Source organism: Lethenteron reissneri, chromosome 23 (assembly GCF_015708825.2).
Source record: "Lethenteron reissneri isolate LAM-NWPU_2019-01 chromosome 23, ASM1570882v1, whole genome shotgun sequence".
NCBI lineage: Eukaryota > Metazoa > Chordata > Hyperoartia > Petromyzontiformes > Petromyzontidae > Lethenteron > Lethenteron reissneri.
Genome location: NC_083801.1, coordinates 13,486,753 through 13,513,579, shown reverse-complemented (window position 1 = coordinate 13,513,579; position 26,827 = coordinate 13,486,753). Strand labels below are relative to the sequence as shown.

The following is a 26,827-nucleotide window of genomic DNA, read 5'->3' as shown; positions in this document are numbered from 1 at the left end:
CGGGAACCTCCATAGGAGGCTTGAGGGACACGTGGCCGGGAGCCGGGAGCCCCTGACTTGATACAGCAGCAGGGGGTGCGGCCGAGGGCGGAACAAGGCCGCGAGCAGCAGCGGGATAAAGGGGGAGCCCAGAGAGAGATCGGGGTTCATTTGTGGGGATCGTGCTGGGACTCTTCGCTCCCTGTTCGTCGGTTGAACCTTAGCTGGGGATCGTGGGTCAGACGGCGTGTGTGCTGACTGGCCCGTTCGCTAGGGTTCACTCGCACGCACATAGCGAGAATATAGCTACACCGAGCTATAGGACCCGAAGTGGGTACAGTGTGTTTATTAAACATGTTGCCTCCAACTATATTGTATGCGGCTCAGTGTTAGTAGCTTGGGGAGGCATTTATCCAGTGGTAAATTTACCATGTTTGACGATGATGCAAATTATATGCAAATATACAAATTGAGGATAATGAAGCAAATGCAATGCGAGCCAGAAATATAACGGGATCCCAAATCAAGCAGGCACCCTGATTCGTGATGGTTCACCGAATCAGGGTCTTATTGTATGGGCAGACCTTGGCGGTTGCATATCAACCATGCAATAGTTGTGGGTAGAAGAAAGGCGGCAGTACCAGGCGGGGTAGTTAACATCTCGCCACCGTGGCGCCCATGACACGACACCGACAGCACAAGTGAAGTAAAGCTGAGGAACAGAGAGAAGACGAAGGACATCGACGATTCGCACCGGAGGAGCGCAGCGATCGCCGCACGGACTCCTTGAAGCCGGAGAGCCGCGCGGCAGGCGCCGGGTTCTCCCGGGACACGGAGGCGAGGCTGTCACGCGAGCTGCTGCCCGAGTCTTGATGCGGCGAGAGGCTCCGGTCGCGCCGGTTCAGCCGGCTCGCGCCCCAGCGGTCCCAGCGAGAGCGCCGCTCCGGCTCCTCTGCCAACGGCAAACGTTGAGAAGGCAGATCCACACGGAAATTTCAAGGTCGCGCACGGGCATGTGTTTGTGTGTGCGTGAAATTGTGCGTATGGGTATTTGCGAACGTGTGCGAGAGAGCGTGCGAGTGTGTGTGCGTGTGTGCATTTGGGAAGTGGTAGCGTAGCCCTGAGTGCGTTGTGCTACGAACCCAGTTACCCGAGTTTGATTCCCGCTCACGGCCAGAAACACGTGACGATTATCTGTACAGGTCCTAGGCCTCTCCTAGGCCAACTCAGCCTCAAATGAGTACTTGGTGCAATATGTAAACATCGCCATTGGGGAGACAAAGGCGGCCGGGCGTGGTGCTGGCCACCCGTGCCGGCCTTCATAGATGCTCGCTATCAGTACTTGCCCCAAAAAGTATATTAAGGTTATACGGGGGATCTTTGTCTTTTTGTGTGTGCCCATGCATTTGTTTTGTTTGTCTGTATGTAAGAATGTGGGGTACGTCAGCGTGTGCGCGGGTGCATGTGAAAGCACGTGCTCACATTCGTGCGTGCACGCGCTTGCTGTGCACGTGGCATGCATCTGTGCGTACAACAGCGCGTGCCATTCGTTACCAGTATCCGTGCTGGCGCTGGTCACCGACCGCATGGAACTGCTGGAGGGGGACGGGGGCGGCTTGACGCCGCGCGACAACGTTCGCATGCCCTCGTCCCCGGACAGCTCGCGCAGGGATGCGCCCTCCGACCCCGTCCTGCGCAGGGGCGTCCACTCCGAAGCGGCGCGCCCCGGGCCCGTCGGCTCGTCCGCGTCGTCCGTGGCCGCGTCGAGGCTGCCCGCGCGCGTCTCGCCAAACGCCCTGCGCCGCGCGGCTTGCGCGTCGCCGCCGCCCGCCCGGTCCTCGGAGCGGCTGCGTCCCGAGCGCAGGGACAGGCCGGACACCGTCGCCTCGATCCTCCTTCGCAGGGCCATCGCCGGTGACGATGTGCGACCCATCGGGCCGTCGCTGCCCTCCGCCGCCGCTGCCGCGTCCCGCCCCTCGTCCCGGTCCCTGGCCGCCTGCTGCCCCTCGGTGGCCGGGGCCTCCCCAAGCTTGTGCTCTGACTCGATCTTCTCAGTGGAGCCGATCCGTTTGAGTCTCGAGGAAAACTTCTGCATCATGGTGGGGGTCTTGCTCCTGCCCTCACTTTCTCTCGACTCTGTGCCCTCTGTGGACTTTCGCTCGGTCGACGGGGACCTCTTGAACCGCTGCGACAGTCGCTTCACGAGGCTTCCGGGCTCCTCTGCGGGTTCCCGAGTCCTCGTCAGCTGCTCTTTGCTCGCCATCGCCGTGTCAGAGATGCTCCTGTCCCCTTCTCGAGATGCCGCGTTGCTGAGCATGGACCCGTCGGGAGAGCTCTGCTGGAGCTGCCGGTAGAGCACCTGGGTCACTGGAGCCTCTGCCACCAGAAGTTCCGCCTTAGTCTGAGACACGGATTGCTTTGGCGTACTCAGCGATCCGGCGCGCACATTCCCGGGTCTTTGCCCCAGCCCCTCGTCTCTCGGCGCGAGCTGTGGCCTCGTCGTGCTGCCGTTGTTTGAGAAGCGTTTCGCCATTTCCCTCACACTGCCATCGGTCGACGCTGCGTTGAGCAGGTGAGCGTAACGCCCGACCGTCTGAGGCTTTGATCCGTTTAGAAGTGGATTCGTATTTGTCGACTCGACCTCTCCTCCACCCGTGGTCCTCGTCACCCAGGGAGCACCGTTATCCGCTGCCTGTGATGTCCGCGCCTCTGTCGCTTGAGGTTTCGGCACGACCAAGCCCCCGGGCTCCGGGGTTTTTCCCGTGAACTGCGGCAGCCTTGTCGCTGCTGCCGTCTGCAGCTGCTGGCTTCTGCCATTCTGAGCGACTGAGCTTTGCGAGCTCTGCGTGATGGTGGGCTCGGCCTTTTGCTGCCGTAGGCACCTTTCATTGTCCGTCGCCACCACCGTTGTTTTCCTCGAGTCTTCATCGAGCGCGCTTCCCCCCTGCTGATTTCGCAGCATCGCGTCCAATGCGGTTGGCGTGGCTGAGGACTGCCCTCGTTGCTCTAACGCGAGCTGCCTTCTCAGCGCAGGCTCCCTGCCGACTGGGATACTGCCAGACGACCGGAACACCTCCGGTTTCCTGCCCGATGCGATGTCCTCAGAGGAGGACGCTCCCCGTTCAAGTCGTGTGCTCCCGGCAGGGTCACTCGAGCTGCGCTGGTGAACCTCCCTCACGAAGGACCTCCTCGGCGCCACCAGCGGACTCTCCGCCAGGAACGTCGAGGGTCGATCTTTCACCAGTTCCAGCGGCCCCCTGCTTTCCGTGGAGCTCTCAGAGGGAGGGCCTTGAAGCGTCAAACCAGGGCTCCGGCTTCTTGGTGGGAGCTCCAAGGATGCCGACTTGCTCAGGTGCGGCTTCAGGTACTGTGAGGCAGAAGCCCGGCCATCCTGAAAGGCTGCGTCGGCCGAGTTGGTCCTTTGGATCACGCCTCTCTGAGCCGCTGTGCGCTCCGAAAACGACTGCAGTCCCCATTCCATCGCCGCTTCCTTGCTGCCGCACTCCCCGTTTCGTTGCGCCACCACCCCGAGTCGGCCGAGCACCGCGGGCTCCTTGTCGGAGCCCAAGGTCTCCCGAGCGGAGGAGCCCCTACTATCGTCCTGGCTCCGAGCCGAAAAAGCTGGACGCAGTGCGTTCAAACCTAATCCATTCGAGCTTTCGGAACCACCTGGGTCTTCCTCTCCGGACGAGGAAGACGAGGAGGAGGAGAAGGAGGAGGAAGCAGCGGCGTCTCGAAGTTGCTTGGCCGTGCGGCGGGAGACGCGCGGGGCGACGTGGCCCGACAGCATCTCGGGGATGGAGCGCAGCACCACGGCCGACTTGTAGCGCACCAGGGAGCGCTGCTCGTACACACACACACGTGGCACGGTAGCAAGGCTGAGTCTCCCTGCCAGCAATGGGGTGAAGCTCATTTGCCCGAGTAGAATCGAGTGATCGAGAGAGGGAGCAGCCTAACCTTAGAAGAATCGCTGGGATTTTTGTTTACTTCTTACCCAATTACATTCCAATTTTGCACTCAGTATCAGGTCACGAGGCAGCCATTTTTCATTTGGAACATTGCAGCTAGTAGTAAATCATAATATGTTTGAGAATGCCCTGAGAAGGTTATATCACGTAACTATTTCAAGAGGACTTTATCCACACTAGAGTTCACGCCTTTATTTCCTCAGCACATACTGCACACACACGCTCACCTGCAGCCTTCGGCGGGACAGGAAGAATTTGAGTCGATCCGTGCTGATGTTTGTGACTCCTCGTAAAGTCGTGAAGCTCTGTGGATGATGAGGATAATACACTTCGCACCATTAGAAGTCACGCAGCTCCATGGACAATAACACCAAATCCATCCAGTGATGTGCAACATACCGCCACGGAATTTGTTTCAGTGCGGGCATTAAGAGCTGCTGTAGTTTGGCTCTACGAGTCATCCCGTGCGCTCATCAGACTTAAAAGGAGTCACTCAATCACTGGGTAGACTCGATCTATTGTTCTTGTTTAGGGTCGTATATACTTATTTTATTTATGTGTACAGTTATATTCACTTCATTGCATTAAAGCACAAACAATCCGCACACGCACAATTTGGTGTCCGCGGCATGAGAATGGATTTTTTTATTGACGAATCGATGCATCGTCACATGCGTAATGCTCATGAAGTCTCATGAGCCACCCCACGTAATCGTGGCCATAGCGAGGTGTTGGTAGTGCTTCTCAGCTTTTGCGAAGCGCTCTTACCTTGAACCACGGGTGCTTGAGGCAATCGTCAGCCAGTGGCCTCCGCCTGCGATAAATACAATCAGGCGGCAGCAGCGTGACCACGTGCAAACATCCGCGAGCGGCCATCAGAGTCTGCTCACGGCTCCAGGTTGAGGAGGCTACGAACCCCGCCCCGAGTTTGCCAGCCTCACGTGACGTTTGCAGGTGGACTGAAGCGCGCTGGCAGCGGCTTCTCACATAGAGACCCATGGACTCACACAGAGACCCAGAGACTCGGCATAGAGACCCGATGAGAAACAGGAATGCGCTCGCAGTGCAAGCAGCTTTCCTGGAGAGCTGCTGGCATGGGAGCCCAGCACGGGTGCATCATTGTTATCACTACACGTTTGCCATCCCGTTCGGGTGATGTAGGGGTGTTACGGGAGGGCGAACAAACACACAAGGGGTGGTTACGCCAGCACGCGGAAGGGTGCCTACATCCACGTCCGCATCGGTTAGCCCTGGGGGCTGTAACGGCGCTGTGATCCCCCACGGCCCCACCCCTCGGGGGGGGAGTTGCTATATAAGGCGGTGAGCCGTTGGGCTCGGTCTTCACTTTTCAGCTTATGGATAACCCAAAGCAAACTTCGTTGCTTCCTCAAATTGACAGTAACTAGGTTTCCTCTTGGGAATATGATGTTTAACCCACTCGTTACGAGCACAAAATCTTAATCGTTCTGTCACATTCACTGCTTGCTCCATGCAATAATGTGAAGAAGAAAAAAACCTAAATAAAGTTAAATATATTTTTCACGGTCTTGAGTAAGTTCAATGTTTTCTTTTGAACCTGCATAATTTACTTGCAAATACTTTGACTCAAATAAGCAACACATACTTCAATAATTAACATCGAAGCTGACCGAATGTAAATAGGCAATATGCATTCCGCCTTTGTAAACAATGTTACTCACTTGTGCAAAAGTTCCATGCTAGCAATACTGAACAAGAAAAAGAGTAGAGTTTACAAAGCATGAATACGCACTTTGATTTAAAGGCGTTTCCTCTTCTAATTAAAATCTAAACCACTAAATCGATGCATAACTGAGGCGACCATATTTATGGGAGTCTCAACCTGGACACGTTTCTTGAGTTGGCAGCCCCTCTGTCTGCCAGCCCCACCCACTTTCACGTGACCACACCCACTTTCACGTGACCACACCCACTTTCACGTAACCACGCCCACTTTCACGTAACCACACCCACTCAAGCGCTACCCCTGCGAGTTGCCTCGCTCATTCTGATGCTCTCCTCTCGCCCACTCTCCACAGGCCCCACCCACGCCGCAACCAGTCCCACTCTTTGCTCGTATCATGAGCAGCATGAGGCCGGAACATTTTGAACTGGGACAGAATCCAGATTTTTGCAAATCCTTTCAGGGAAACACCGAGACAGCCTTTCTGAAACCTGCACTGCCCGCCGGTCAAAACTGGACATTTGGTACGTTTGCCCAGAACTTTTATCTCTTCCCCCCATCATACCCTCCAGGCCCAAACAATCTATAACCCCCATCCCCGTCCCGTCCGCTGAGTGACGCTCACCCGATGTCCTGCACGAGCACTCTGGAGATGAAGTCCTGCGCCTCGCGGCTCGTGATCGCCGCCGTGCGCTCGTCGAAGTTCAGCGTCTTGCGCGTCACGTTGAGCAACGTCGCTCGGTCGTTCTCGCCCAGGAACGGAGAGAGTCCGCTGAGGCTGCGGCGACGCGCGGGGAGTAACGTAGTTACCGCCATCAACTAACATAGCCACCATCAACTACCAGCACCATCAGCGTTAATTTGATATATTGAGCTGGCTGATATTACGTATATATTTTATGTGTGGTGCTGGTGAATGTAATTTATGAGTACTTACCACACGTACGTAATGACACCTACAGGCCTGATGAGTAAAAACACAACGTGCGTTATAACATTTTACTTGGCGTTGATCAATGTATATGTAAACAACACGATGCATATTTTTACATTTTAAAAGAGCATTGGCACAGTGCTTATTACACCGCGGTCTGTCCTGCAACTCCGATTATCAGCGTTGGCTACATATGGTGCGAAAGAAGTTCAACACTCATACATGAACCTGGTGACCGGAGTTCCATTCCTGGCCACTACAGAACTGGCCCTGGGCTCTCCATAACTTCACCAAACCCACATTGACCAGTGTAGTGATGTGTGGTCAAACAACACCCATGATCAACACCGTGTGGGGAGGCCTTCAATGCAGGGGATATATAATGGCTACTACTCAGGGAGCCCCACCCTTTGCCCATATCATCAGCCAACCATGAGGCCAGAACATTTTAAACTTGGACAGAATCCAGATTTTCGCCAATCCTTTCTGGGGAACACCGGGACAATCTTTCTGAAACTGCGACTGCCCCTTGGCCAAATCGGGACATTTCGTCACCTTTGCCCAGAACTTTAACTTCCCCCCCATCACCCCCCCAAACCCTCTGACCCCTATATGATGGCTCATGATGACGAAGACACACGTGGGTGCGAGAGGCACCAGATGTCGGAGGCCTTGTACACGGGGCTGTGGCGCGCCACCTCTGGGGACACGAACTCAGGCGTTCCGAACTCGCTGTACTGCGGGGAGCCAGGCACCACCTCCTGGGCGAAGCCAAAGTCGCTTATCTTGATGTCGTCCTTGCCAGTATCGGCCATCAGGATGTTGGACGGCTGTCATGGGGGGACATACAGACGTAGGAACATGTGAATGTATAACCAGGTGGCAGCCCATTGGGACGGAAGGCTGGTGTGCAAGGAAGACCTAGGATGCAGAGAATGTAAATTGTAAAAACTACAAACTATAAAACTAAAAAATGTTTTTAACTAAACTATAAAACTAGACACTAAACAATTTTATTTTACCAAGTAAGACCCACTGAGCTATGTAGCTCTTTTTCAGAAGCGACCTGGCCACAAATGATCGCTGAACGAAGTGGCTTACCATGTGGAAATTGTATTGCAGCCGAATCCAATTTCCCACTCATGCCACTGCAGGCAGAAGGGCCTCTAACTGAGAGCTCAAGGGAGTCCATCTCAAGGGTATCGTTGGCCAATTCTTCCATGTTCATCTTGGAATAGGTGGGAGCATCCACACTTTACCCCACCACACGCAACTTGCGGGTCGACTGTGGTGTACTGACTTTTTATTCTGGGTGGCCCAGCGGGAGTGCATTCACGACTTGTTGCAGAAGTCCTCGGTTTGAATTTGGCATGCCACCCTCATTAACATTGTGGGTGTACTAATCAAATAAATACACGCCATGTGCTTTACAGTGGATGATAACAATCCCCTGACATAATTTGAAACGAGAAGGCTATAGTGTGCTGGGGTCATGGTCCAAATTATAAGGATTTTTTTGCAAATTATTAAAATTGATATCACACATCAATCATTGCTTCCTACTGGTAGAATAATACCCTCTTTCAGGCCCTAGTCCTGAGTTACTTCGTGTCTCATTTTAAAGGGTGCTGTGTGAAAGGGCGCCCTTTCAAATGCTTGAGATGAGATGATTTTTTATTCTCCTAACTCCTGCAAAGCACTCTCAAACGCCCCAGCGCAAAGGGCACTCTGTCAAACGCAATTACCGTGTTGCTGCTTCACATGTCGCGGCGGGAGATCGAACCAAAGACCACTGGGTTGTAAGTCCAGCGCGCAAACCATCACACCAAGGCAGATGTAAATGATAATAATGTTCTACAGGAGTTAAAAAGCTGTCAAGTTTAATTATTCTTTGGGTCTTTCGGTAAAGTCACGTAGATAGGATCGCAACACGAGCGTTCGTCGAACGCTTGTGTTGCGATCGAAACGTCGTAGTTTTTTGTTATTTTTTGTTATTTTCTATGAACCTATCTACATGACTTTACCGAAAGACCCAAATAATATTAATTCCTGCAGTCACGAAAGCTTTAAGTCAAGATTTAGGTTTAATTATGTCGATTTAAAGTGTTCATAATTTATACATTGGGCTTTTTGAGTGACGTAAAAAAAAAATTGTGCGACATTCACACAACAAATTAAATCTCTTTCTGCAACAGACGTTCCATTTCCAAACCTGTGCCTCACCTCGATGTCGAGGTGGAGTATGTTGATAGAGTGCAGATAGCTGATGCCCTCCAGGATCTGCTTGATGTACATCTTCACCTACACGGGGGGGGGGGGGGGAAACATAAATATAAATCATCACCAGGCGAGTGGTGTCTTTAACATCACACCATCGCAAGAGACGTATGTGTGTGTGTGTGATCATAATGGCTCGTGTCCTCCCACTGGCCTGATGTTCAGACAGCGCTGGCTTCTTCACCAGCCTGTCCAACAGCTCCTCATTCGAACACCTGTGAAGCGGTCGTTAAGGGCAGCTCTCATTTGTCTACAACACCATCACGACAGAGGGACGCAACTGTGACAACAATACAAAGAATATATACCAAGGGCATGTATTGAATCAAAATTATGAATCTTGACTTAAAGCTTTCGTGACTGCAGGAATTCATCTTCTTTGGGTCTTTCGGTAAAGTCACGTAGATGGTTCAAAGAAAATACTACGACGTTTCGATCACATCACAACACAAGCGATCGCTTGTGTTGTGATGTGATCGCTTGTGCTGTGATCGAAACGTCGTAGTATTTTCTTTGAACTATCTACGTGACGTTACAGAAAGACCCAAAGAATACAAAATTATGAATTCAAGGTGAGTAATTCGATAGTGAGAAAGTAACATGATAGGTGACTGACACGTGATTGATAAGTAACTGAATGAGTGATTGACAGATTAAGGATAAATAAATAATTGAATTAATGTGTTATCAATCAATCATCAATTTACGTGCCAATATCGCCCCTCAATAAAGTCGGCATCAGTGCAAACTGCAATGGAACGGGAACGATGCAGGGGCCACCGACTAACTGATCACACCCTCAACGGCTAACACCGACCGAGCAAAGTAAACTGAAAATGCGTGCAAAAAATACTTTCTTGACGAGTGACCGATGGATGACGAATCGACCGACTCCTTGACCAGAGTGACCTGATCGGTCCTGATCGGTGGACCGACAGAGGATACAGCTCCATGACGATGATGACGCGGCGCCGCGAGCGGAAGGCGTCGTGCAGGCACACGACGCGCTCGTGCGCGAGCCGTGCCGACACGCGCAGCTCGCGCTCCGCGGCCTCGCGCCGCGCGCGACCCCGGGGCAGTGACTTGGCGGCGCAGGGAGACCCCCCGCCGCTAAGCGCACGCACGCGGCGCACTGAGCCGAAGGCTCCCCTACGTGGGGGGGAGGGGGGGGGGGAGTCAGAGGCCGCACAGGCGTCAGGGACTGGGCACTGGGGGTCAGGGCCCGAGGGGCCGCACAGGAAGGCGAGTGGAGGGCAGCACAAGGGCAGCACCGGGGAGCAGAGGGAGTCAAACGGACCACAGTGGGGGCATGGCAGGGGTCAGAAAAATTATGAGGATACAAGTGAGAGTATGAAGGGGTGAGGGGCTGGGGCCAAGAGTAGAGAGTGCAGACAGGGCTCAGTGGCAACATAGAGAAGAGGGTCAGAGTTACAACAGGGGTCACGGTTATAACAGGAGTTCAGAAGAAACCAGTGGGTTCACAGAGGGTTGGAGGGGGTACAAGAGTTCACAGGGCAACATGCAGGTTAGATGGCACGTGAGGTCAGGGGGAGCACAGAAGTCGGGAGGACACAGGGGATGAGGTGGATTACAGGGAAAGAATCCTGGCTAAGGGACAATTGCATGACACAAATGCGTGGCATCGGCCTCGCTGCATCATCACGAGTGATGGCCCACCTCCCGATCTCTTCAAGTATCTCATAGTGGTCTTTCAGTTTTCGTACTTCTTGTTCTGGCATCTCTTGCTGTCGGGCCTCAGATTTTTCTAAAACAAAGAACAAATTAAGAAACAAAAGTTTATCACCGTGTAATATTAATTTCCAGGATAACGACACAATGTTCTCTGTGGCTCGATGTAGATTTGATCATAATTCCTAACTATTCTTGCCAACAAAAATATTAGCCCGAACCATAACCAAACGAGCCATATTAATATCAGCCCTGACCATAATAATATACGCTGACCAAATACTAGCACTGCAAACAAACAGATAAGCCAATTTAATTCTAGCCCTCACGCTAACTACACGAGCCAAGCAGCCCCCTAACCCTATCCAACCAGAACCCAAGCCCTACCGTTAGCGCTTCTCCTAACGCAAGCCCCACTCCAGGCGATTCATCTGACCAACCGTCTCTCCCCCACCCTCCTGTTTCACTTTCTGTTGGCGTGTGGCCCTCCGCTGCTCGCTGCTGCTGCTATGCACGGACATTGAAGGTATTTCGCACCTCCAATTAGCACGGCTGGCTATGCACGGTGGTGCGTAGTTCAACCTACGCACGTACACCGTTACATAGCCAACTGTGCTAATCGGAGGTGCTGCTGGTGCACGTGTCACGCGCACTCACCCATGCGCACGCTCAGCTCGGCCATGCAGCGTGCCGTGCCGGCCCGGGATCGCGCCTCGCACGCGTAGAGCCCGCGGTCCGAGCCACGCACGTCGCGCAGCAGCAGAGAGCACGCGGAGCCGCTCCGCGTCACCGACGCAAGCCCGCCTGCCTCCGCCAGCCGAGCGCCGTCCTGCACATGAACACACGCGCATGCGGGCGCGCAGATAACAATGACAACAACAATCACCATTCGCCACTAAGTGGAGGTGACGTCACCGCGGCGTTTGTGCCATGCTAGGTGGACTTTGAGGCCACGTGAAGTATCGAAGGCTCGCTGGGCAGGAGGTCACGGGACAAACCCAGGTGCCATGGGTTGACTGCCTGAGATGACTGGCAGATGCACCACCTGTGCCCCCTACTGTGACAAATATTGCTGTGTATTATCTCCCCGGCGCTCTGCTCGTTGTTGTGAGCGTCGTTCCTCTGCCCTTTGCTGTTGTTGGAGGGCGACTGCCTCCAACTCTCCAGTAGCGTCCTTCACGAGCCTCCTCCACAGAGGCCAATCTTGACATCGTTGGTACCAGTCATCAGCAAGCCAACTCAGCTCCAAGTGTGTGTGTGCGCCCAAATGCACACACACACTTGAGCTCAGCTACAAAAATTGCAGCGTTTTTAATTAGCACAATATCATGCAATATTTAAAGAGTTGTCAGCCTTACGCAGTTACTGCTATTGCGTAAACGTGGATTTTGCACACTTAAGCAGGGCCTGACTTGATGGAAAGTGCGGTGTTCAGCTGCTCTTTGAGCCGCCGTGAGCACGGACGGGGCTCAGCATGCCGAGCCTCCTCACCTTGTACCACAGCACGTCGGGCTCGGGGCGGCCGTGCACCACCACGGAGAGGCGGACCGAGTCTCCTTCCTGCACTTCCACGTCCTCCATGATCACCTCGAAGTGCGGGGCCTCTGCAACGCAGCGCTTAATGTTTGCTCACCAGTGACCGACCGCGATAGTCATCATCATTCTATCATAATAATTTTTCTTATTATCATTATTATCATGATCATCATCATCATCATCATTTTCATCGTGAACATCAGGATCAGCATCACCAATCAGTGTCATTATTTTCATCATCACCATTTGTCATATTTTTCATAACCGTAGTAATTTTCAGTATCATACTTTTTATCATCTCATTTGCATAATCGTAATCTTCATTATTTTCATCATCATCATGATTTTCAATAGATGTACAAGATTTATTGTGCACTATTGTGGAGGATTTTGGGATTATTATAATGATAAGTCCAAATTGGTCCAGAGTTTGCCTCCTCAACTTAATGCTACTGGAATACTGTCTCTTGTTTTAGGTGGCCCATGCATGGGCTGATGGACTTAAATGTCATTTCATTTTTACATCTAAACCGAACCATTGCCTGTTTATTAAGCGTGTTATTAATCTGTAAATGACGTTAATTCACAAACAAAGTTGTCAACCAATGATCACCAAATAACCTTGGATTATTCAACACACGGTACAGTATTTGCTCCAAACTAATGACCAATGCACTTTACACTGCAATGTGCCTCGCTGGGTTTGATTATTTTTATAACAAGTGCAACTTCCAGAGTAGAGATGCCAAAAAACGCCACAAGTTGCTACGTTGATGCAGCAAGTTGCTGTTAAATGTCAAGTGAGTTTTAAATCCGATAGTGTTGAAGGTTAAGGTTAGTAAATATGGTTTATGTTTATATATCAAAACTAAATATCATGCGACAGCCACCAGTGCCGCACGGCCAAGGTCTATTTGTGACAAATGCCGACGGTAATACAACCCGTCCATTATTAACTCCCTGAATGCCTTTACAATTCTTCATAAACTGAGGACTGACATCATCTCCGCTCAATCTGGCAGCATCCACAACTCTCCGCTGATTGCTTCTGAACCACCAGCACAAACGCATCCCCCGTCAAGCCTACACAACGATGGTACTCGTTTCAATCGAATTTAATGCCTCTGCTGATGTGACCCAGAAGGTCAAAACCGGCCAGGGTTTGCGTATTTAAACAAATGCTTCCAGTTAAATTTGGTGTGCGAAAGCCAGTGGGTGATGGACAAATGATGATGTATTTATATGTGGATGCAGAGACAGGAGTTTTGCTGCATATGTTTTTTTTTCTTAACCATTTTCTTGCTGTAAACGTGAATGTTACCTAAATATTGACAGTTGGCTGAAATGTTGAGCTATTTCCTTGAGATGAAAACAGTAAAATCCGGCTTATTTAATTAAAAAATATGTTTTTGTTATATTTAATATTTTTTAAAGATATTTAAAAATATAGTTTTTGTTCTATCACAATGATATTCCAATAACGCTATTGGCATCATGTTGTGAGTTAGTCAAATGTTCTATTTGCGGTATTCATGATATATTTGAATTATACTGTAATCCAATTAAACAATTCGCGATTTCCAGGCATTTAGCAATACGTTTATCTATTAAACTCGACTCGTATCCTCACAATCCACGCAATTGATTTTCTGTGTTTGAATCGATCGCTTTCAACTTAGCCTAATGTTTCCTTCAGGCGAACAGACGGAACCAACACGATAGAAACAGAAAGAACGACCGACAGAGACTACAAACAAGAAGAGCGCAACAGAATATACCAGGGGTGGGCAACTAAAATGACAAGAGGCATTTTTTCGAATTCGCTAAAAATGTAAATATTACAAGAGCCGCAATGCATAAGAATGACGTCACGAAGCAGCCCTTAAAGAGCCGCGTGCAGCAGTGCAGGAGTCGCAGGTTCCCGACCCCTGATATAGACAATACACACGTGGCGCAAATGAGACCGTACATTGGGCATGAGCACATTCCCAGCGGCTTCAGCCAAGGCCGATTGCAATATTTCGTGATGCCCAAGGCCACGTGAAACCGAGCTCAGGGGTGGCCGAGACACGAGTGGAAGAGGCACGTTGGGGTGTGCCCCCCCCCCCCCCCCCCCGGGCTCACAGACGAAGTCACGCACCGGCCTGCGAGACCACGGCCGTGTAGGAGTCGGATCCGAACTCGCCACGCGCCGTGCACACCAGCTCCCCCAGCAGCTTGGCGCGAGCACGCGGCATCTCCAGCGCCCACGTGCCCCCGGGCCGAGAGCTCAGGCGCACCTCGCCCGAACTCTCGTCCACAGGGATGCCGTTCCTAAAAAAAATTAAAGTCACAAACGCGCTGCTTGCGCTCGCGGTCACGGCGAACGACAACACGGGCGAAGCGGCGCGCGTGATCGGATGTCGACGGTACAAAACGCGCGCACGGCAGGAGAATTTATCGATTGTCAATTAAGCGCTGGCTATGAATGTTGGAATTCACGATGAAGTGGAAAAAAGTAAAAAAAAAATGGTTGTAGATGTGATTCAGGATTCATCTTCTTGGTTCTTTTGGTAAAGTCACGTAGAATGGAAATTATAAAATAAGAAAACTAAATAATAATAAAAAAAGCTATTTTTATTATTTTATTATTTCCATTCTACGTGACTTTACCGAAAGAACCAAGAAGATGAATCCCTGCAGTCACGAAAGCTTTAAATCGTGATTCAGGATGTGAGCGTAAGTGTGAGTGTGGATGGAAGCATTGAGGAGGGAGCGTTGTTCCTGCACCTTGTCCATGACACGGTCGCCTGCACATGGTTCAATCTGCACGTTATCTCCAGGGGCTCATTTTCCACCGCAAAAATCTCTTCATACTTCTTGACAAAGCGAGGAGGCTCATTGAGAAAGGGCTCTGTGGAGGAAGAACGAACAACCGTGAATACTGTCAAGGTGCAAATTTATTTTCACAGGCAGGCGCGGCAACTATTGTGTTGGTGGCCAGACGTGTCTGTGTGTGATAGTGAACAGCAATAACTGACCTCCCCCTCCTTTCCCTTTCCCCCTCTTTGGCAATGTGTTGTAGCCCTTACCACCATTCCCCTGTATATATTTTGTATCATGTATTTCTAAGATTATGTACGCAGCCGCGACGTGTTGACTGCTCTGACTCACTTGAGTGTGAGCGTGTGAATAAACGATTCATATATATGATATACTTGTGTGTGCTGGTAGACAGCCACACTGTGTGCTGGTGGACACTCTTGTACGCAGACACGCACGTGGTGTGATTTTTTCCTTAACCGACTGTTGGGGCAAGTGTCGGCAAGGCACAAAAGGGGGTGGGTGGCCAACACCACGCCAGACCACCTTTGTCTCCCCAGTGGCGATGTTTACACCACGCACCAATATACACATTTGAGGCTGAGTCGACCTAGGGGAGGCCCAGGACCCATTCAGTTGTTACTCGTGTTGGCCATGAGTGGGAATCAAAGCTCGGGTCGCCGGGTTCGTAGCGCAGCGCATTGACGCGCTAAACTATTGCCCCCACACACACGCACACACACACGGACACACGCACACACACACACGGGTGCCGGTGTCCACTGTGCCCGCGTGTCCCCCACTTCCCCACCACCCCCACCACCCATCCCCACACCCCCCCTCCCCCCCGTCGCTGCTGCCCTCACCGTGGGGCAAGAGGCAGGTGGGCGCCGAGGCGGGCGAGGGGCGGCTGCAGCCGTGCGGGCTCACGGTGAGCGCGCGGAAGAGGTAGTGCAGTCCCGGGCGCAGCGTGCGCACCGCGTGGCTCGTGCCCGGAACGTTGGACGCCACGACGATCCACTGGCTGCGGCCAACCACCTGGTACTGCAGCGCGTACGTCACGGAGCCCGGCTCTGCCGACGAAGCAGTGGCATTTGTCTTTAATTCGTTTTGCATTTTATCTTGAACGAGGGGAAAAAATAGATTAATTTTTACGTACATGTTCAATATCATGATATGAATAATAATTAACTTATTTATCCAGGAAGCCACACTGAGTCATATGACTCTTCTTTTCAGGAGGGTCCTGCCACATTGGGTTGTTATTTTCAGATATTATCAGCCAACGCACACGAGCGGGAAGCACTTTGTCCTTGTACGGATGATAACAGATGGGGATTTGTCCGCTTGCTGTCCTGCCATCTCCTGTCGAGCCAGGGTATGGTACCTCCTCGACACCCACGGAAAGGGTGTTTCACAACATCTGTATGATGCACCAACCCTCGCCTCCACAGTGATGGATTACAGACATGCACCACCACCAAGCTGGAATCATCTAAGTCATGATAAAAGAAAAATACCAACTCTCACACTGAAATATCAGTCAAACTGATGTTTTTTTTACATCTCGGAGCTGGAATTTAGCCAGCATGAAGCCTAAACAAAATTTTAAGTGGTTGCTCTTTCGTTGTCGATGCAATTCAGGGGGAAATGCGTTGGTTTTGCGTTTACCTTCACTACAGAAATAAAACCATTGCGAATATTCATTTGACCCCATTGTCACGAATGAGGTGATTGAATGGACAGATGACGATGAGCGCCTGACCTGAGAAAGCCTGGAAGGCCTTGGGAGGTTTCCACGACAGCGTCACGGAGTCGGCAGTCACATCTGTGACAATCGGGGGTCCATCCGGAGGCCCGGGGGTGGCGTCTGCCGAGATACAGAGAGAGAGAGAGACAGACAGAGATGCGCGCCGTGACTTCAGGACCAACACACTTCTGCAGAACGTGGATGAACAGGGGGAAGCTCTCAAGGGAAGGCGAAGGGGCATTGGCCTAAGTGACGCCACTGAATCTGACTGCGTGCTCACACATTGGAGGGTTACTGAATCCCACTGTGAGGTTGAAGGATGATGGAACCCACACAATAAACAGCGCTCGTCTCGTAGCTAAGCACCTATACTGTGTACCCCAGCTGTCTGACAACAGTTTGAAGTCTAATGTATGATGATTTAATAGATAATTAAAATTATGGTCAGGTAAGGTTAAATTGTATGTGGGTGCTGGGTAGATTGTTGCACCGTGAAGTTCTAATTCAGTGTCTTTTCACGAATTCACGTTAAGAGTACGGTAGTTTTTTTTAATTCACGAAGTCTAAAGCTTGTGTCAGACGGTCTTTTGTGAGTATCCACAACAGCTGTTTGTGTTTCGAGGTGTTTCTTTTGAAAATGTTTTCACGTGGAATTAAATTGTTATTTAGATCATTAACTGAACGACAGACCTTTACCAAAAAGTATTACCAGTCCACGTTGAGAGTCGTGCAACAATTGGCCTTGATCACATGCAATCACATTTAACAAAGTAACTTTTTACCACAATGTCAGAACACACATATATATAATACTAGCTATACACGGCAGCAACAGACAGTTTACAATTGTGATGGGGAAAAAATGAATAGGCTATACCCTTCGCAGCAAACTGAAGTTTACAATTCTGCTACGTCTGTTAGGACAGCAAATGACAGATCTCCAAAACGTATCATCACGCGCGGCAACAGTGGATTGGTTACAATCGTCGGCCGTTACCACTTCCACGGAGAGATTGTCAAGAGTCGATCATTTTCGTTCTGTTGTGACTTCTGCTGATGCTGGTGATGCTACTGTGACTGATGGTTGTGATGCTCTTGCTGGTGCTGATACTGCTGCTGGCATTGTTAATATAACTATAGCTACTGCTGCTGCTTCTGCTGCTGCTTCTGCTGCTTCTGCTGCTTGTGTTGGTATTGCTTGTGCTGAGATTTTACTTCTGCTGCTGCGACTATTGCTGCTGCTACTACTGCTGCTACTACCGCTGCTGGAATTGCTGCTGCTGGTGCTGCTCCTGCAGCTGTTGCGAGTGTTGCTACTGCTGCTGCTTGTGTCAGTGCCGGCCCGTGCCATGTCTTACCCACGACGTGCAAATGAGCGTGACAGAAGGCCCTCCCCGCGGAGTTTGACAGAATACACTTGTAAACGCCGGCGTCAGCCAGCTTTGCGGACTGAATGATGAGCTTGAACGTGCCATTCTCTATGCGAAAACAGAAGGCACAGCCAGCGGCTCCATTATGCGGGTGTTCCACGGGACAGGCAAGACACGGGGAACGTGGGATGGGAAACACATTGAGCACAAAACACCGTTCATCCGTTCGCAGCCCCTTGGTTGCACTTAGAGACGCATGTCAGAAGGGCATTATTAATTGTTTACAGCAGTTGTAGGTACCGGGTATGGCCACCACTCCGATGACATAATACTCACGTGTATCCAGGCGCAGAGTGTGCAAGGCGTCACACCGTCTAATAACACTTTTTTTATGAAGAATATAAACTTGAAACATTCGGATCCCGAGGAGTTGGGAAGTATCACCCTGCCTCCTGATAAAAAGTCCAAGTGCCTCAGTTCCAGAGAAGGTGGGTAACTGCTTATGTCCTACTTGGGTGAGTAGTGGGAATTAAACATTCCTGTTGGGGTAGGTGAGTGGAGAGAACAACCACGATAATGTAGAGTTGGATGGACCACCCACCACCGACTGGAATTTAAAGCCAGTTTTGAGTTGGGTTCTCAAACCACGTATTCGCCTGGCCAGACACACCCTCAACATAATCACTGTCATCATATCGAACGCAGAGGCATCAGTCCGGTTATCCCTTGCCGAATCACAAGAGACGGAGGCAGGGAAAGCGTGTTTAGTGTGAGCGTCTGAGCGATCGAGTGGGCAGCCCTCACCCTCTTTGGACGTGACCCTGCCGCCCAGCGGGACCGGCTCGCCCTGCCGGAGCCAGGACACCTGGGGAGGGATGCGCGCCTGGCCCCGGCACTCGAGCACGGCGCAGCTTCCCTCCTGCACCGCCACGTCGCACAGTGGCTGCGAGAAGTCCGGGGCGGCCTTAGGGTCGCTGGAGGAGAGGACCGGAGGGGGTCGAGGGGCGCGGGACCCCTGCCGACCGGGCGTCTCGAGCGGCCCCCTTGCCGGACCTGGGCGGTGCCAGACGCCGCGCGGAGTGACCTCGGGCCGTGGCTGAGTCTCGAGGCCCGTCCCGGTGAGACTCTACGTCGCCGTCCCTCTCCGCCTCGCCCAGCTCGGGCTCTTCGGCGATGGAGGGCATCATGTCGCGCTTGGATCTGCAAGGCATGGCAGAGATGCTCACACCGCTCCGTCATCATCATCATCAGCCATGATCAATCCACTGCTGGATGAAGGGCTCCCCGTCATTGCGCTCTATCGGGCAGTGGTAACTGCTAATCTCAATTGCGAGGATTTCCAGTGGCACTTTGCTCTCAGAATAAGTGTGGTGAGAATAAATAATGGTTAAAATGTTACCCTGATTGCGAACAGGAAAATAATGTACGTGTCCTCTATAAATGTGTAGAGTAAACCTATTAAGGAGACAGACAATGAGTCTTCAGTTAAAATAAACTACACTTTATGGATTCTATCCAATCACATGGTCCATGCTGATTTGAATAAGTAATTTAATCTGTTCATTGACCGAGCAGTAGCGCGTTCATAGCTTGTTACAGAGATTCACGGTTCGAGACCCACAGCCGCCCTGGTTAATACTGCAGGTGTATTTACCATAGAACACATACATGCTGCCTGCTTAATGCTGGACGTCAAAATATCCCGAGACTATAAATAGATAGGGTTCAAAATTGCCATAGCACCTTTGCCCCCTACAGGCGTCACTCGCTTAACAATCGTTTCTATTCTATGAGAATTCATCATAACGAGCAATTTCAATTTAGACCCATTTGTTCGCAAAACGAGCAAACGTTTGCTTAGCGAGTAGAGAGACCCATTGAAAAATGTGTCCCGTGGCAGCAGGGGGCGTACGGTGGCCCACAAGCTGTGTTCACCAGCTCTCCTGTGCTGTGCCTGCGTGTATAGTCGTGTGGGGGAACGGGGGCCTTGTGGTGGCACTGCGATGGGTGGGTGGGGGAGGCTCAGTTGAATTACATGTTGGAGGCGTGCGGGGCCCGTGGCTCGCTGACGATGAGCGTGCAGGAGCAGCTGACCTCGCCGTGGGTGTTCGCCGCCGTCACCGTGTACTCGCCCTCGTCCTCGGCGGAGGCGTGCGGCACCGAGAGGCAGTGCAGCCCCTTCTCCGCTGACACGCGCCGCCTCTCGCCGCTCTGCACTGGCCGGCCTGGGCAGAGTGCAGTGGAAAATACTGCTGTTTCTACCAGTTAGAGTTCATACTCTCAGTTCTTTCGGTAAAGTCACGTAGGTAAAAAATGAAATTAATAAAAATAAAATAATAAAATCTGGCTGTGACGGTCCCACCTGATGACGGAGACTTGTGTTGCCTCCGAAACGTCGTGATTTTATTATTTTATTTTTATTAATTTAAATTGTTTTTACCTACGTGACTTTACCGAAAGAACTGAGAGTATGGATCCTTGCAGTCACGAAAGCTTCAAATCTAGAATCAGTTAAGAGTTGCCTTTATTTTACAGGTGATTTGGCGATGCTGCTGCTGTTGCATTGGTAGTGATGCACAAGCACAATTAACGAGGGGGGAAATAACTCAACACATGAATCAATAACACTATGGCATGAACAAACAAAAAGTAGATGTTAATCTAGTCTAATTTTATGTTTATAGAGCGTCTTCACTCAAATCGCTTAACATAGTTTAAAAACGGTGACAGAATATAATTATTTAGATGGCAGAGAGAGGGTACTTGGGGATCACGAAAGGGTTAGGGAGGGAAGGGAAGGGAGTGGAGAGGGCGAGAGGAGGGAAGAGAATGGGCAATAGAGAAGAAGCTTTATGCTTTTTGTCAATGGCCCTTCTTCACAGCATATAGAGAAACCAGAGTGATAGAGTGGCGTCTCTTTGTGCTGCGAAGGACAATTTTCTGCAATGCCACCTATTATAAAACTAAATTTTTTATTTCACCAGGTTAAGCTCGCTGAGCTATATATATATGTTTTTTGGGGCCGTCCATAAATTACGTCACGCGATTTTGGGCGATTTTTGACCCCCCCCCCCCTCGTCACACGGCGCTACGAAAAGTCAGACCCCCCCTCAAATATGACGTCACAAAGCTCTGCCCCCCCCCCCAAAACCATATTTCCATTTTGAAAATAAAACATGCTTCAAATCGCTTTAAACTATTGTCATTGTAGTGCGTATTTGATGTGGCGCTGCACTGATGTTGTAGGAGTGTTGTTATAACAATTAGTGTTGTTATAATAATTCTATATTTATTTAAAGTTGCGTATTTTGATGTGACGTTACATTTCTCCCCCCCCCTCGTCACAAATGTCTGACCCCCCCCCCCTAGGTGCGTGACGTCATTTATGAACGGCCCCTTACTGCCTTTTGTGCTTAGTTTGTTGTCCTTCCCCCCCGCACCACCGATTAACACGGTTGGCTACGTACGGTGCTAAAGAAGTTCAACACACGTACGTGGCAGCTGGATAACCCTGTATTGATATGCGAATGTTGTGCTAATGCAACCATTGGGTTAACGGAGCGAGTGATACAGAGACAAAAGCCGACAAACACAATTCGACGATATTACAAAAAATATCGATTCGTGCATCGAATCACAATCCGCACAAGTGACAAACCATCGAATGCCTGTGGGAACGGGTGGACCTGGACGTGCCGATGAGACGACACCGCGTCGTGCATCCCTGCCCCACGCGGTGGTGATGACAGCTGTTCGACATAAAGGCCACGGCTCCACGTGGGTGGCCACTGAGCTTCCTTGCATCGTTTATGCACCTGGCACATCCCACCCCTTCCCTCCTCCGCCGAGTTGGATGCATTGTCACACGTCTCGGATTGGCACGGTTGGCTACGTACGGCGCGAAAGAAGTTCAGCATATACGCGTGCGTGCATCTGGGTCACGATTTGACTCGATCATCGATTTTGTTGTTTGGTCGTTTTACGCTTTTCGTTTGTACCGACACTGTTGTAATGTTTGACTCGTGCTGCCTATAGTAGTAGGTTTTTACCCTTTCAACTGGTACAAAAACTGACACCTTTATACAAGGGATCATGTTTGCAATAACCACAACACAAGCAATCAAAATGCAAACAAAAAGAAACAACTCTGATAATGATATGCACTGTCCTTGAAGTTGATTGGTCCACACCCGAGACAGCTTTTCTTAGAACCTAGTCTCCATTGGTGTTGGACCAGATGACGCCAAAAGGCGTACGTGCTGCCTGTTTCGTTAATTCGTCTGTGCACACATACGAAGGAGACGTCACGGCGATTTCCAACTGCGCTGCTCATGATGCGGTTATCTGGCTTGGCCACTTGAATGTGAAATTGTAGTTGATGCTCTGCATCTACATGATCAGCCGTACGAAAGAAGACGACTGGCCATCTAGTTTGTAGTGCATGTTCTGGCTCGCTTCTTTCCTGGGGTTAAGTTCAAGCTGGCACTGTGCGCAATGGATAGGGATTGGTTCAATGTTAGCGTTAGGGTTGTTGAAGTGATTGTAGGGTTGGTGGCGGTTATGAGTGTGGTTGGTTAGGGGCGAGTCGTGGACGTGGTGCGATCGGATCATTGGGGTTTATTAGTAATACATCGGCATTTTGCGACCCCCACTGTCACTGTGTAGCATATTATTATGTGCCAGGGACTCTATGAGATGATAGGACAATAGTCTGAGTCCATAATTGGCAATAAGTAACGGCAAAGCGGTTATAAGTGACTCAGAATTGTGCGCAGTTGCGTATACAGTCCACGACTTCCCTGAAGGCATTCACCTTCAGCGAGCGCGATGCAGATCACGCACGGTTCGAATTCTACCCTCGATCGATGGCTGTGCCATCGCCGCACACGCGTCGAATTAAAAGCAAGGGACAAGTCCTTATTTACTAACAACTCCTCTATAATTTTTCATTGCTGGATGGGTTGACCAAAAATCCTGGCTCCGCCATTGGCTGGGGTCATGAGAAGGGGGGGACGGGTTATGGTTGGGGTTGAAGAGAACTTCTCCTAGCACACGTGGCCCCCCCGTTGCTCACCGTCTCGGAACCAAGTGACGGTTGGAGCCGGGGTCCCGCTCACGCGGCAGTCGAGGCGCACGGGGCGCCCGTCCGCCACGTCGAGGCTCTCGGGCTTGCGCGTGAAGATGGGCAGCAGCGAGGGCCTCACCACGAGGCGGATGGAGCAGGTCTGCTCCTCTGCGCGTGCCGCGAACACCGGACACGGACGAGTGGATAAAAGATTCGTTAACCTTTGGAATGGCACGAGCGACGCAGCTGCTGTGCGCGGCTTTAAACTTTTGACAGCAGTGACGGTCGTCAATATACGTCGGGTTGTAAAGACTTAACTGGTGTATCGTCTGACCGACAGGTGCATCTATCACAAGTTCAATAGTGCTGTTTGTTGCTAGCCGCTTGACTTCTGGGGTTGTCGGGACCTATGCTGAGCAACTGAGATTTGTAAATATATATATACATTTGCATTCAGTAACGAATGGAAGTTTCCATAATGCGCTCCAGTCGAGTAGATTTCATCGTTTCGCAGAACAGCAAACTCTAGGCGGTATACGCCTTAATGCGTTACGCATGGCATTTAATGTGGACACATTTATTGGATACGCATTCGCAAAAGGAGTAAATGTTTCGAAACCTAAGCAGGCTTGGGCCTGCATAGCGCTTGGAAGGGTGACCACCCAGCACATACTGTACAGGTTCGTCACACGGCGGTGGGAAGCGGAGGGCAGATCAGGAAATGAATTGTTATTCTGTGCTCCCCGCTTTGAACAACCCGTAGCGACTAGCGCGGTGAAGTATGGTCAAACAACCTCCACGATCGACAGTGTGGTTTTGGATGGTGGGAGGGGGGGGGGCTTATCCAATAGTGGATTGTCAAAGGGCTGTATACCACTCAGGGCCGTACATAGAGAGATGCGGGGCCCGGGGAAAATCATGTGTGGGCCTCCTGATGCCTTCAAACGACACATCTGACACCGTGACGTCAGAGCGCGTAGCCCCCCCCCGCCCCCCCAAAATGCGGGGCACGGGGCGGTCTCTCCCCGAATCGTCGTACCCAAGGGACAACTCTGAGATACCTGTACCCCGATTAAGATCCTGGAATGAAACGATCGGCCCTTACACACCTAGCACGTGTGTGCGTTTGGTAAGTTTAGAAGAAGAAAGAAAAAAATCGACACCTTTGGCGGTGCTGAGTCGGCACGTGTAGAATCCGCTGTCCTCCTCGTGCGCCGCCGGGAACACGAGGCGCGCCTTGCGGCCGTCGGAGCGCATGCGGCAGCCGAGCAGCGCCGGCTGCACCAGGCGGCCCGAGCGCCACCAGTCCACGTCCATGTCGGGCGGCCCCAGCAGGGAACACTCGAGCACCGCCTCCTCGCCGGCTCGGCTCGACACCTCTCGCGTGGCGCTCACCACCGCCAGCTGCTGCTGCTGCAGCTGCTGCTGCTGCTCGCCCACTGCACGGCACAGAAGGCGCGTGGGCAGAGATGCCAACCAGCATCAATCACCTCGAGCAGCGATGTGATGATGTTGGTGCACGTCGCTGCCGCTATTGTGTACCACCTGCGCGCTGGCTTTCGTGGATGTGACGCGCCGTGAGCTCTCCGGTGCCGCGGTACCGCGTGCTGTTCGGCACCACGTGTCCCGACGTTTCGCTCGACGTGTTGCAAAAAAGCTCCCAGTACGTGCGGCCAAACGTCGGGCATTGTTGAACAACATGCGGTACAATCCGAACAACATCGGAGGGCTGTACTCATGACGATGTCTAATTGCTCGCGGCCCGTATTCGACCCGCGACTTTGTTTCATACGGTTCGCGGCTACACGAGTCCTAACACTTCTTAACGGTCCGCAATGTGTATCCGCCACTGCGAGCATCTTAGTCGCACTAATTGGGCACTGGAGGGGATTCTGTTCGACCTGGCAGCAACCGAGATTCAACTTTTAGCGCGCTCAATCACTTCTGTCCCTATAATTTCAGTGACAAAAAAAAGTGGCTGGACGCGAGATGGACCGTTGCTTTGAATAGCTCCATGAGGGGATGGCGACGGCGTGGGGAGACCTTCATCCAGCAGCAGATAGACCACTGACAGAGGCACAACGACATGCACACAGAGACAGACGTTCTCACCTGAGCTCCCCGAACTGCCTGCACCCCTGGGGATCGCGTTCCGTTGCGCCAAGGCGTCTCCGTTGGCCACAACTGCCAAGAACGGGCCCACTTTCCCGTCAGCCATAGCCGACCTGAAAACAACAACGACAACAACAACCACGCATTTCGATTTAAAGCTTTCGTGACTGCAGGGAACCAAGAAGAGAACAACCACACAACCACACAGTGAAAGCTGGATATAAGCACATCTAATTAAAAACAAGTTTCGATATAAGCAACACATTACATTGCACTAGTGAGGGGGGGGGGCAAGTTCTGGGCAAGTTGTGATACAAGCGCACTCCTTTGGATATGAGCATAGCTGGCCTTGCTTCCATGGGGTGTGCTGATATCCTGCTACTTTTGTAACATCAACAACGCGAACAAAACCACTAACAACAAGACGGATGTGAGACGCGCATCGTGCTCACAGTTCCGCCACGTGAGCTGTTCTTTATATGGCCATCATCATCATCCTCGGCGCGCGTACCTTAAGGGTTACACACTGCTTTGGAATGTCCCTTTAGCCCACGTGTGGCTGTTGTGGATTTAAATTGCAGCCTAACACGGGAGGAGTGTAATCCTTTCGGTTTGCTCACAGACGGTATTCTTAGCCTTGACTGCAGGGGGTGTAGCGTAGAACATTGTAAACCATACACGTGCATGGCGTAAGTAAGTGCTGTTAGCAAGCACCTATTAAGGTTGGCAAGGCACGCGACGCGTGGTATGTATGTACGTCGAACTTATTTTGCACCGTACGCAGCCAACCGTGCTAATTGGAGGTAGGGCGGAAGGACAATTAACTAAACACAAAAAGTAGTTGTAAAGAAACGAGTTTTCAATCTATATTTAAAAGTTGCGTGGCTCACAGCGGTTTTTTTTATATCGGAAGGAAGAGCGTTCCAGACGGCCGCAATTCGAGCGTCTGAAAGCGTGCGTTGCGTTGGCGGTCTTCGTTGGATGGCCAGCCACACCTGACCGCTCTTTGCGCACGAAGCGATCCATTTATTCATTTATCGGTGACAGCCACAATGAGTCGTCGGGGCTTGGATTTTATTTTGAGACGTTTTCAATCCATGGATGATGAGTGTTGATACAAAGTGAAAACCCACGCGCGCACAACGGGATGGGGGCAACACACAAGTGCCGATGTTTCAACTTCAGATGCCACTGCTTACTACTACTACGGAGGAGGTGTTCGCGTGTGTGCTGGTGAGCTCTGCCCATGTTTTTTATTTTACTTTTATTAATTTTAATTTTATTTTTTACCTACGTGACTTTACCGAAAAAACCTAAGAGTCTGCCCATGTGTTCTCTGGTTGTTACCGCGTGTTGCTCGACGCGATGTTCGTCCGACCTTTTGCTTCACGTGTTGAGCAGATCGCACCCAGCGCGTGGAGCGGAACGTCGAAAGCACACATTGAGATAACTACACACCCGCCACGAACTTAACACCCACTCCGCCGAGGTGAGGGCCCAGAAAACGATCTGATATCGATCGTGAGTGACCGAAAGTTAGCCCCGTGACCGCGAATCGCATTCAGGTCGACGTGTTCATAGCGCAGCGGCGGTGGCGCGCACGTGAGAATCGATGCCCCACCGCTCCCCACTCACACACAGAG

General features: G+C 51.2%; 1 protein-coding gene across 1 annotated transcript in view; it reads right to left on the bottom strand.

Annotated features, from left to right (window-relative positions):
• LOC133346234 (striated muscle-specific serine/threonine-protein kinase-like) overlaps positions 1 to 26,827 on the bottom strand; it is a 44,882-nt gene that overhangs the window by 9,213 nt on the left and 8,842 nt on the right. Inside the window, 24 exon segments of the mRNA XM_061557774.1 lie at positions 734 to 931; positions 1,534 to 3,820; positions 4,175 to 4,252; positions 4,716 to 4,761; positions 6,275 to 6,427; positions 6,587 to 6,613; positions 7,241 to 7,413; positions 8,807 to 8,884; positions 9,015 to 9,075; positions 9,806 to 10,009; positions 10,538 to 10,625; positions 11,207 to 11,378; positions 12,041 to 12,153; positions 14,226 to 14,398; positions 14,855 to 14,978; positions 15,754 to 15,960; positions 16,653 to 16,757; positions 17,996 to 18,115; positions 18,812 to 19,079; positions 19,081 to 19,207; positions 20,043 to 20,232; positions 23,082 to 23,240; positions 24,236 to 24,511; positions 25,185 to 25,297. Coding sequence (XP_061413758.1) covers positions 734 to 931; positions 1,534 to 3,820; positions 4,175 to 4,252; positions 4,716 to 4,761; positions 6,275 to 6,427; positions 6,587 to 6,613; positions 7,241 to 7,413; positions 8,807 to 8,884; positions 9,015 to 9,075; positions 9,806 to 10,009; positions 10,538 to 10,625; positions 11,207 to 11,378; positions 12,041 to 12,153; positions 14,226 to 14,398; positions 14,855 to 14,978; positions 15,754 to 15,960; positions 16,653 to 16,757; positions 17,996 to 18,115; positions 18,812 to 19,079; positions 19,081 to 19,207; positions 20,043 to 20,232; positions 23,082 to 23,240; positions 24,236 to 24,511; positions 25,185 to 25,297 — 5,540 coding nt within the window.